The sequence below is a fragment of the Gekko japonicus genome, unplaced genomic scaffold, assembly GCF_001447785.1.
Source record: "Gekko japonicus isolate JY-2015 unplaced genomic scaffold, Gekko_japonicus_V1.1 scaffold672, whole genome shotgun sequence".
Taxonomy (NCBI): domain Eukaryota; kingdom Metazoa; phylum Chordata; class Lepidosauria; order Squamata; family Gekkonidae; genus Gekko; species Gekko japonicus.
The window spans coordinates 762,720-775,198 of record NW_015161423.1 but is presented as its reverse complement, the minus strand read 5'-3'; the positions used below and the strand labels follow the sequence as shown (position 1 = coordinate 775,198).

The 12,479-nt window shown below is 46.1% G+C and overlaps 1 protein-coding gene across 1 annotated transcript in view; it reads right to left on the bottom strand.

Annotated features, from left to right (window-relative positions):
- Positions 1-12,479, bottom strand: part of COL13A1 (collagen, type XIII, alpha 1) — a 308,444-nt gene that overhangs the window by 65,652 nt on the left and 230,313 nt on the right. The window contains exons 26-28 of the mRNA XM_015428404.1: positions 11,967-12,056; positions 10,748-10,792; positions 9,937-9,978 (exon numbers count right to left, since the gene is read on the bottom strand). Coding sequence (XP_015283890.1) covers positions 9,937-9,978; positions 10,748-10,792; positions 11,967-12,056 — 177 coding nt within the window. The remainder of the gene's footprint in view (positions 1-9,936; positions 9,979-10,747; positions 10,793-11,966; positions 12,057-12,479) is intronic.

Here is a 12,479-nt window from a genome sequence, read left to right as displayed (position 1 = left end):
GGGTGGGGACGACTGTAGGTGTTCGGGGTGAACGATCAAATTGGATCCTGTAGCCGTGGGTTATGACGGAGAGGACCCACTCGTCCGAAGTGACGTGACGCCAGGGACGGATGAAGGGAAACAGACGGGTTTGTGCTGACTCGGGGACAGGGAAGTCAAAAGCTCTGCTTGGATGACTTGGCCTGCTTGGAACGAGATGTTTGTGGGGTAGTACCAGCCTTCATTCTTTGGAAGGAGGACTTGTGTCTGGAGACTGACGGGACGACGGGACTCTCTGCCAAGAGCGGGACCAAGACCTCGGTTTAGCTGAATGCCGGGATGTAGAGGAGATCCCTAGAGACCGGGAGGCCTTAATACTCTTGGCGAGATCCTGCAACGAGGAATCCGTATTGGCATGGAAGAGGCCCAAGCCTTCGAAAGGCATATCCTCGACCAACAAGTGAGTGTCGAAGGGGAGAGATGTCGTTCTCAGCCACGAATGTTGTCTAAGCACCACCGCCGACGCCATGGTCTTTGAGGAGGCTTCCAGGACATGCTTGGTCGTTGACAACTGTTTAGCGACCACCATGCCTTCTTTCTGGAGCAGTTTTGCAGCATACAGCTTGTCCTCAGGGAGATGCACCAAGAGTTTGGACATCTGTTCCCACAAGGTGTACTGGTATCGACTCATACAGGCGAGATAGTTTGACGCCTTCACAGCCAACGCTCCCGTTGAATAGAAGTGGCGGCCAAAGGCATCCAACTTCTTGCCTTCCCTATTGGAAGGAGCGGAATGTCATTTTTCCGACTTGGACGATGAGGTGACGACTAAGGAGTTTGGTTGTGGATGGGAGAGGAGGAACTCTGCCGCAGTTCGCTGAATGCGGTACATATGGTCTAACTTTTTTGTAGAGACGGGGCGGACGACGGTTTGTGCCAAGGGGTTTTTGCGGCTTGTAGCAAGACTGACGACATTGGAAAGTCGACGACTGAGGTGTCTAGTTGGACGATATCATAGAGATAATCCGTAGATTGAGAATCCGTTTGAACAATTGACAATCGCAATGCGTGGGCCATACGTTTTATGAGGTCGGTGTATGACGACAAGTTATCCGACGGGGATATTGGGAGGTTCTGAAACACGTCGGTATTGGGAGACGAATTATCCGGCAACGTTGGGGCTTCGGAAGGCTCGGTATCGGAACCAGATTCCGAAGGCTTTGAAGACTCAAGTTCCCCAGCCGGGGCAGGTTGACGAGGAGATGGAGCAGGCGGCTGGATTGGTGCAGCCGGTGTATGCTCCAAATGTTTCCGAGGAGGAGGTTGGACGGAAGATGTTCCCGACAGTGGAACATTGTCCGGTTGAGGAGGACGAGAGACCATAGCAGATGGTCTAGATCACCTCGGAGAACGAGACCTGTGGGAAGATCGACAGGAGTATCTGTCCCAGTCAGTGTATCCCGTATGGCCGAGCCAAGGCATAGGAGGATGGTAAGGACCGTACAGGTAATGGAACTGCCTTTCATCCCAAGACATCCGAGGCGGCATATACAACCTCGGGGAGCGGCTCCTCGACTTTGGACGACGTAGGGAAAAATTTGACGGAAGAGCATATGTGCCTCTTCTACAGTCAAAGGCATCGATATCGACAGACTCAGGCGACAAACGGGAAGACCGATGCTCTGCACTGGATCTTGAGCGTCGATGCCGACGGCCATCGCTGTCGGGCAGCTCTGAGACGATCAAAGCCGACGAGCTCGTTGGACCAGGGGAAGACTCTGCACCCAGCTGATGACTTACGAGTTCCATTTGGTCGATATCGTACAAGGCTGTCTCCACCTGCCGGTCTGGAGAGTCTAGCACAAGTACCGTAGTCTCAGACACGACCTGGTTCACCGGTATCGATGCAATCGGTGTCGAACCAGTCGGTATCGACGGCATCGATGGTGGCGGAAGGGCTGGAGCTGCTGGCACAGAGTCCTTCTTAGCAGTGGATCTTGAGCGTCGATGCCGTCGGCCGTCGGTGTCAGGTGGCTCTGAGACGATCGAAGCCAACGATCTCGTTGGACCAGGGGAAAACTCCGCACCCATCTGGTGACTTACGAGCTCCATTTGGTCGACATCGGACAAGGCTGTCTCCACCTGCCGGTCTGGAGAGTCTAGCACAAGTACCGTAGTCTCAGACACGACCTGGTTCACCGGTATCGATGCAATCGGTGTCGAACCAGTCGGTATCGACGGCGTCGATGGTGGCGGAAGGGCTGGAGCTGCTGGCACAGAGTCCTTCTTAGCTGTTCGACGTCGACGGTCTCGATGCCGATGCATCGGTAGCGGAAGACATGGCGACGGAGGAAGTGACCGGGGTCAGCCATCGGTTGAAGTGCTTTTTCCAAAAGGAAAACTCTTAAACTCTTAAACGTGCCGCTCTGTTCTTCCGAGTTTGGTTTGAAAACTGCGCACAATGTTCACAGGAGTCTGGATTGTGAGTCTCCCCAAGACAGAAAATACAGTACTTGTGGCCATCTGGAGGAGCCAATTTACTTCCACAAGTACGGCAACGATTGAAAAAATCCCCACTTCTTCGAATTTTTTCGTCTTCTTCTCCATAGACTGAGGAGAAAAAAGACCAACGACAAGGAGGGGGGGGGTGGGCCAGCGGCCCGAAGGCCTGAGGCAATTTTACCTCAGACGACGAAAAACAAAAAAAAACTCTTTTTTTTTTTGAAAAACAGGAAGAGAAAGAAAAACTGAAGAAAAACTGAGGCAAAAAACAAGAGCTGATCACTAAAAAGTGACCCAAAAAAAGCGATCCGGCCAGACCTCTCGAAGAAAGGTCTGCTCAGCGCGGCGGTAAGGAAAGAACTGGCGGGATGTCCGTGCCTGCCCTTCTGGGCATGCTCACTGCGACTCCTGAGCATGCTCAGTTGGGCCAGGCACGAAAATCCTTTTAAGAGAGCTTGCTAGGCACCAGCAGATCCAGCGCAGGCGCACTAGATCCCATTAGTGTAAAGCACAGAGACCACGAAGAAGATCTGCAAACTCCCAAGGCTGCTTTTTATTTTTTTTAAATCCTGTTGAAGCTTTGTTATATACTTCTGCTACTGCAAATGCAGAAGTAGTCAATGGAGCTTCCACATGGGACTTTTCTGTGTTTTCCTCCATCAGCCACCATTTTCCTGCAATTTTTCCCTGCTGTACCATCAGTAGGTCTTTAAGGGCTAGCTGCTAGAATGCTATGGCATTAAAAAAAAGAAAAAAAAAAGCCCTTCGGTTGTGCACCAGGGAACATGGTGGCCAGAAGCATTTGAGGAAAGGAACGGCACTGAGGTAGACAGGACCTTTGAAGATGGGCACCTTCCTGACCAGAAGAGGTAACATGGTTTGGAAGCTTGGACTGCACTCTTCTCAAAAGATCAGAGAAAAGCAGTAGAACAAAGTTAGAGTCCAGTGGCACCTTTAAGACCAACAACGTTTTACTCAAAGTATGAGCTTTTGTATGCACGCACACTTCTTCAGATACAGGTTTGGGAAAGATCTTACCAATTATTAGGAAAGGATTATTGGAGTAAGACACTGCATGCATGCTTCAAAACAGGTGCACCAGTTTGGAAGCAAACATACTGAAAAATCTCCATGTGGAAGCATCTCTAGTCTGTCTCTATGAGCTTGGTTATGAGTAAGGACTGTTGGGATATGCAGGGTGCTTTTGTTCACTTTGTGTAGCCAATAGGAACAGCTGTGGAACCAGTCTGAGCTGTGATAGAGACAGAAAAATGCTTTTTAAAATAAATACAACAGGTTGCTTACCTGTAACTGAGGATCTTCGAATGGTCACCTGTGCATTCACACCCATGCGTTTAAGGCACCTGCGCCAACCCCGATCGGTAACTTCTAGAAACTCAGTGAAGATTTTTGTGCCCTTCCCTGTGACGTGCAGGAACACCTACCGCACAGGCTCAATAGGGTGGGGCGTGGACATCCCACCAATTCCTTCTGACTGCTGTGTGCCCCCAGCAAAGGAAAAGTGAAGGCTGACAGCAGAGGGAAAAGAAAGGCGGGTGGTTTGAATGCACAGATAACCACTTGAAGATCATCAGTTACAGGTAAACAACTTGTTTATCTTCTTTGTGGTCTCTGTGCACCACACCCATGGGACAATACCAAGCTCTAGCCTACCTGGAGGAGGGTGCTGGCAGTATCCAAGCTGTCTACGGATTGCAAGATGGATCTTCCCACAGACGATCTCTGCCTCACACAGAGATCAAGGATATAATGGTGTATGAATGTATCGATTTGCAAGAGATCGATTTGCAAATGTCCTGTAAGGAAACCCCCTGAGGAAGGCAGTAGAAGCAGCCATAGCACTGGTTGAATGAGCTCTTATTGGAACAGGCAATGGTTTCCTTTCCAGCAGGTAGCATAACTTAATAGCACCAGCAATCCACTTGGACAGTCTGCACTTATAATTTACAGCCCCTCAAATGTGTAGCATAAGAGATTAAAAGATAAGGGTCCTTACAGTTCCGGCGAGTCCAGTCTCAATAGAATAGAAAGGCTCGCTTCACATCCAATGTATGCCATAGATGTTCCACATCAGTGGAAGGATTCCAGTAGATATCAGGTAGTGTAATGTCTCTTTGAAGGTGAAATTCTGATATGACCTTGGGGAGGAAGGTAATGTATGGAGTGAGAAACACACCATAAAGTAAGAACCAAAGGTAAGGCAGATCATGCCTGAATGCGAGAAGGTCACTCACTCTGCTTGCTGATGTAATGGCTACAAGCAACTTTGGGTCGCATATAGACATAGGCTCAAAAGGCCTACCAGTAAGCTGTCTTAACACCAAGCGTAGATCCCACACTGATGGAGAACACTTGACAGGAGGGTACAAAGCAGCAGTCCTTTCAGAAATTGTTTTGTATCAGGACAGGAAAATACCGATAGTCCCTCAACCGTCTTGTGGTAAGCTGAAACTGCCACCAGGTATACTCTTAGAGAACATAGCTAAGCCCTACTTTCATCAGGGAAAGCAGAAATTCAAAGATCATTGCAAGTCCCACAGTCCTAGGTTCTCCGCATAAGTGGTGAAGATATTGTAAGAATTTCTTCCATTCGTATGCATAAAACCTCTTGTAGAAAACTTTCTACTGTTCGGCATTATGGTTCTAACACTATGTGAAAAACCTTCTAAACAATCCTCCAAGCCATCAGCTTGAGGTGTGGGATATCATGATACAGGATGTGATGCACTAGAGTGAGGAGTAGGTCCTTCTTGGCTGGGAAGTGGTGGAAAACCCCTTGAGACAAGTGAAGGAACCCCAGCTGGCATGGCCACCAAGGAGTCACCAATATACAGTCAGGACACTCTCGTATTATCTTGTTTTCCACCCTGGTGATGAGGGGTATTGGAGGAAAGATGGATAGAGATTCTCAATACCATGGATCCAATAGGCTGTTTCCGGGGGGGGGGGTGCACTCCTCCCCTGCAACAGAAGTGAGGGCATTTCTTGTTTTGTTGAGTTGCAAAAACATATATGTAAGGGTGATACCACTCACGAAAGAGTGGTAGAAGGTATGTCCATTTCAGTTTCCACTTGTGGAACAGAGCTCCCCCTCTGCTGAGGAGGTCCACTTGAACATTCTGACTGGAAGATGTGCAGCAGTTATGATAATCTTGTGTTGTATGCACCAGTTTCAAAGATCCAACCTGTAGAGCCTGAGAGATACTGTTCCCCCTTGACAGTTGATATAACTGAAGGCAGTCGTGTTGTCTGTTAGAGCCGCTCCTGTCTTCCCAGTAACCACTGACAAAAAGGACCAGTGACCAAACTTGATTGCAAGGAGCTCTAGAAAACTGATATGGGACCCCTGTAGGTACCTCTCCCATTTGGCTTCAACACATATGCCCCCCATGTCTGCACCCCAGCCCGAAAGAGAAGCGTCTGAGGTGAGAGTTACCTGAGGCATTGGGGGTGAAAGTGGGCACCTTGCATAAGATTTGGTATGTGCTCCCACCACTTCAGAGAGTCCTTTATCCTTGGGGGAAGATGCAGGTGTAAACTCTGAGACTGCTTGACAGGGTTGAATGATCAAATGAACCACATTTGCAAAGTCCTCATGTGTAGCCTGGCAAAGGGAAGGACCACTGTTGTAGCTGCCATCAAGCCCAGAAGCCATTGGATGGAGAAAGCTGAGGATGTCTCTTGAGACTGCAGATGACCAGCGAACACAGCCAATGTCTGTGCCCTCTGTAAAGGTAAGAAAGCCTTACATACCATGGAGTCTAGAATGGCTCCACTAAACTGCACACATTGTGAAGGAGTGAGGTTTTACTTGCTGTGGTTGACCTGAAGACCCAGATTCTGAAGGAATTCCAATGTCCTCTGAATGTCCCATAGGAGGAGATCGCACAATTTTGCTACCAGAATCCAATTGTCGATGTATGGGAAGACAATTGTACCTTGCAATCTCAGGTAAGTAGCCACCGCTATCATTGTTTTTGTAAAGACTCTGGGTGAGGTGGACAGACCAAAAGGTAGGACCTTGTATTGAAAATGGTCTTCCCCTACCACAAAGTGTAGGTATCACCTGTGTCATGGTCTGATATTCAGGTGGAAATAGGTGTCCTATAGGTCTAATGTTGCCATTCACATCCCTTCTGTCAGCAAAGGCAAGGTGTTGTTCAGAGACATCATCTGGAATTTGTGATAGACTACAAATTAATTCAGGGCCCTGAGATGTAAGATTGGATAGATGCCTTGGGAATGATGAAATATCATGAGTAGAAACCCCGGCCCCTAGCAAGAGGTGGAACTTCCTCTATAGCCCATTTTCCCAACAAGGTCTGAACCTCTTGTGTCAGGACAGCCAAAGGAGTGGTGACCACGAACACCGGAGTGGTAGGAATCTGGGAGAATTCTATCACGTAGCCTTGGGCAATGATGGAAAGCACCCAAGTGTCTGACATGATGAGCCTTCAGGTTGGCAGAAAGGAGTGGAGATGTGTGGTTAATGAAGATGAATGACGGTAAAGCACTGCTCCTGGTGGCGGAGGGACTGAGAAGTCAAAGACCTGTTTGGTGTTCTTAAGAGCCTTTGCCATTCCTGGTTGCTGGGATTGTTGGTATTTACTCTTAGAGGCATAGGTAGACTTGCTAGAAGGGTCACACTGTTTGGCCTTCCAGGAGTCCTCCCATACTGGCGTCTGGGCCAAGAACTGGACCATATTTTTGATTTGTAGGAATGAAATGTTGCCAAGAGTCCCAAGCTGTGTGATGCCTTTAGGCTCCTGTCCATACCTTTTAGGACAGAATCTGTTGTAGAATGGAATAGGCCCTGACAATCAAAGGGAAGGTCTTGTATGTGTGCCCAAGTATTCACTTGCAAAGCTATGGTTTGAAGTCATGAGTGGCAGTGGAGGGCAACAGCTGACATCATAGTCTTGAAAAACGTATCCAAGGCATGTTTAGAAGAATTTATTTGCTGTTTGGCCAGCGGAATAGACTTAATTTTTTTAATTTTATTTATTTCTACAGTCTTTAGACCAGTCATACAAAAAGAAGTACATCTTTACAATATTCTAAGATCAGCATACACTCTTTTTGAATACTCCTGGCCATGTCACAAGAATCAGCAGGCAGTGTAGCAATGAATTTGGACATCTGCTCCCATAGCGCATATTGATATCTGCCCATACAGGCCAAGTAGTTAGTTGTCTTGATGCCCAGGGCATCAGCTGAATAAAATCTGCGGGTGAAAGAATCCAGCTTTTTACTCTCCTTGTCTCCTGGAGTGGAATGGGTCTTCTTGCTCTTAGAAAATAAAGTTACAACTATCGAGTGTGGTTTAGGATGGGGAAAAAAGAAATTTTGCACCATCTTCCTGAATCCTATACATGTGGTCAAAATGTCTAGTGGATACTGAGTTAGATGAAGGTTTATCCCAAAGTATCTTTACAGCATGTGAAAGGATGTTAGTCAGAGGTAAAGCTATGGCAGTCGATGTGTCCATTTGGATGATATCGAAGACTGCATCCGTCACTGTGGACTGAGGATGGGAAACAGACAGAGTATAAGACATCCTCTTAATCAGATCCCCATAAGATCTGAGGTCCTCTGAGGATGATATAGGGAGATCCTCTGAGACCTAGGGAGTTGGAGAGGGGTCTGAGGGAGAAGCTTGCACTCCCAATTCATAGACCTCAGATTCAATGCCCGAAGATGCAGAAGAATCCGGAGAGCCAAGGCATCAGGGGGCTAGAGCATATAGGTTCAGTGTGCGCAGGAGATCTTTGCACCGGAACTGTTGATACCGGGGACATCGGTGTCAATACTTCCTGCAGCTTCTCCCTTGAGGAAAAATGACATGAAGGTTTCAATCCCAATGAGGTTGCTGTATGTGGAGGCACAACAGCCTCCATGCTCTGTGGTTATCGGGATCAATGGGACACCGTCGAATGCTAATCCCATCCAGCAGGCCCCTTGGGAGACAGCCTGGGCAGCATAGATGAGATTGGGAATGCTCCATACAGATATTGAAGTTGCCTTTGATCCTAAGGTATCATGGGCAGAGTGGCTGGCATTCAAAACTGCAATGATAAATGTCGATGGGGTGAAAGACTATGCCCTCAAACTAGGGAGCAGGGATGCCTAGATGGCTGGAACTGCAACCACGCCTTCGGCTCCAGCAATCGGTATCGACCATCAACCGAAATCCTGAGTGTCCCCTGCTAGACGACAGGGATCATGACAAATGGGGAAAAGATCATCTTGTAATATCTATCACCTCCACCTCCAATCCTGACAGGGAGGCATGAGCCGAAGCATGTTGATCCTGAACTGGGGAGTTCTCCCAGGGGTACCAATGGAACTTGACTCGGGTCCGGTGAAAAGGGTCGGACGGGAGCTGTGGCATTGGGCTTAGCAGTGCCTTTTGATGGACTCACTGTCTGTTTCTTCGAGCCAGCCTTAAGGTGTTTAGTTTTGACCTTAGTGTGACTCTTGACCTTCCTTTTATGCTTCATTGGTATCATCAATCATATCATTGAGTCGTGTTTTGATGTCAATGGCCCCATTTCCGATGAGGACTTTGCAAATTGGCCTGATGAAGGGGGCTTTTCCATTGGTGTTGATACTGTAGCAGTCGACTCCTGAGCGGCAATAGAAGTAATTTTCGATGGAGTCAGCATCAATTCTAGGAATGCTGCTTGTAATATCGCAGCATGGTTCTTTCTTGTTTGGTTGGAAAACTTTGTGCAGTGGGACACAGGTCTGTTTGATGAAATTCCTCCAAGTACAATGAACAGAGAGAATGGCTGTCTGGCGGTGTGAGCTTGTTTTAAAAAAACCCAATGCCTTTCCATAGATGAACTGGGGGGGTGGAGGACAAGGAAAGACTGAAAAATAAAGGTAAACTAGTCTCTTTTTTTTAAAAAAAAAAATTAGGATGAAAATGAAGAAAATGGTGAAAACACAATGAAGAAAAACTGAGCAAAAAAGTCACTGTGAGGTACGTCTTTCATGAAGTCACTGACAAAGGCAAAGATCGACTGATCAGCATGGTGGTCAGAAGAGAACTGGCAGGAGGTCCGCACCCTGCCCTTGTGAGTATGTGCGGTAGGAGTTCCTGCACGTTACAGGGAAGGGTACAAAAATCCTTGCTGAGCTTCTAGAAGTTACCGATCGGGGTTGGCGCAGGTGCCCTAAACCCATGGGTGTGATGCAGAGAGACCATGAAGAAGATACAGAAATTACTGTGAGCATAGGGCATACCTCGGCGAAAAGTGAATATTTTCTTGGACATTTCCTTGGACATTTCATTGAAGTGGCCCACAAAAATATCAGATTTTGCCAGCTCTTCTATGTGTGCCTGTATTTGTGCACATGGAGGATTCCTCTAAAATAGGTAAGATGTTTCGTTCTATCTTCACAATGCATTATATTACAAATAGTACTTACTGATGGTCCTGGTGGGCCTTGTGGACCTGGTGGCCCAGTTATCTAGATGCAGAATAGAAAAACAAATGTCATTGCAATCATAGAAAACTTGCAGAAAAGCATGACTTACATGTTTCAGAAAAGCAGGAGTATAGAAGATGTAAAAGACATCAACAGCCTGATCCCAAGAATGTTTACTCAGAAGTATCACTGAGTTGACTGAGGCTTTGTTCCCATAAAATATGCTTAGATGTGATGGTAACAATTTTGTACTAATTTTTGTCTCTATCATGTAGAAACAAATGGAGTGAAATCTCATGTGAAGACTGCAGAATTCTTCCCTTGTCTGTATCTCCCCACCAACACCACGCCCAAGAACTCTTCAGGCAAGAACTGATACTCAAATTGTGCTTAGCTGAAGTGCTTGGGAAGAAGGACCACAGGAAGAGAAAATGAAAGGGGGAGGGAAACCCTCCATTCCATACCTTCTTGGAGTAAAATATCACCTCCATCTTTTTATGTGAGTGGGGCAGATCTATGTTTACAAATCCTTTTGATTTGTTCATACTGTAATGACTATTTGCTGCTGATCATAATTTTTATTTAGTATTTGATTATATTGTAAGTCACCTTAAGCATACTGTAGAAAGATGAGATATAAATATTTTGAATGTTTGTGTTGCACCCTACTTCAGTGGAACTACTTTGGAGAAGGTAGTTTGAGGTTCACAGCCCAAGAAACTAAGTCTAGCAGATGCTATTAGGTGATCCGTCTTTTGTCACTCCCCCCCCCCATTTTTTTAAAAGGATAAATTATTGAGTGATCACTTACTGATTCCCCAGTGTCTCCTTTTGCTCCAGGTTCTCCCTTCTCCCCCTGTTAATGTAAAAAGCATCATACTGTAAATGCAGATGACCTCATAAACAACCTGTTGCATTCCAGTATTTTTTGTTTTTCCATCTTCTTCAAACTTGATCAGGCCCGTAGCCAAGGGGGGCATTTGGGGGTGACACCCCCCACAGATGAGCCCGCCCCATCCCAGGAGGATGCCAGACCCCACCCACCCCCAGTGCACTTGGTCTCTAAATGCCTACTTTTTTAATGTAGTGAATTAGCTATTTATGAGAGCCCATGATAAGAACTTTCTCTGGTTAAAATATCCCTTTACCAATAACCTCACTAGTCTGTGACTTCAAGTGAGCCATTTTTCCCTCATATTCACCCACCCCTCCCTCATACCGCATAGGAATTATAAACAATACTACCCTACCCCTCAGGGATGTTGCAAGATTTCCTGAGAAAATGTATATAAAGCACTTTGAATTTCTAAAATGTGATATATAAATGCTGAGTATTGTTAAATAACTGCTTTAAAATGGGTGACCTTACCGCCCAAGGTTAATTTTACAACAAAATCTCTTGATACAGCTAAAAAAAAATGCAATTCCTGGTCATTAAGTGAAAAAACTACAATTGTTAGAATTGTTATTTCAGTATGGATTCCTTGAAGCTTTATTTATTCTAAAGATTTATTTGATTGAGACATTTTAATAGAAGTGTTTCACTTTTCTTCTTCAAATGAACTCAAAGCAAGTTGATTTCAGTAGCATACAGTGTGTGAGATGCTTGCCTTTGTCTGTGATCTTGATTTTTCTCCCTGACACTGTATTCATTGGATTAAAGGTAAAAAGGTAAAGGTTTTCCTTGCTCAAAAGCCAGTCGAATCCAACTCTAGGGGATGGTGCTCATCTCCAGTTCCAAGCTGAAGAGCCAGCGTTGTCCAAAGACTTCTCCATGGTCATGTGGCTGGCATGACTAAATGCCAAGGCACACGAAATACTGTTACCTTCCCACCAAAGCGGTACCTATTTATCTACTTGCAAATTCTTGCTTTCAAACTGCTAGGTTGGCAAGAGCTGGGGCCAGAGACGGGAGCTCACTCTGTCATGTGGCACTAGGGTCTTGAACTGCCGAGCTACCGACCTTCCAGTCTGCAACTCAGCGTCTTAACCTCTGAGCCATCGTGGCCCCTATTCTTTAGATTACTTACTGTTAAACCTGGAAGTCCAATTGGACCTGTTAGTCCTGGGGGTCCTGGCATCCCTTGATCACCTTTTTCTCCAGTTGCACCATCAAGACCCTAAAGAGAAAGGGAGGGAGGTGAAACCCCCCCGCACTGAACTGTGCAATGGAAAAAGAATTGTTTCCTCTTCCTTTATCAGAGATGAACAGTACTGGCAGAGCTAGATTTAGGGATATGATAGATCAGCTACAGTTTAAATGCATCACAATATGAGGAGGCTCTACAAAAGAAAAAGAGTTAAGGGACTAAAGACAATTATTAACTACAAAAACATTATTAACTACCTTTTAGAAATGTAAACTAGAAAAGGGCTAAGATCTTCAAACCAATTACTATCATCACTGTATATGTCTTTCTTAGACATCATTTAAAATTTGTCATCTCTTTATTCAGAGAAGCCATCACAACAGGGCTAACCTACAGGTTACATGTACTTCTGTGATTATTTTCCTAGAGGGTTTTTTAATAGTACAGATGGCA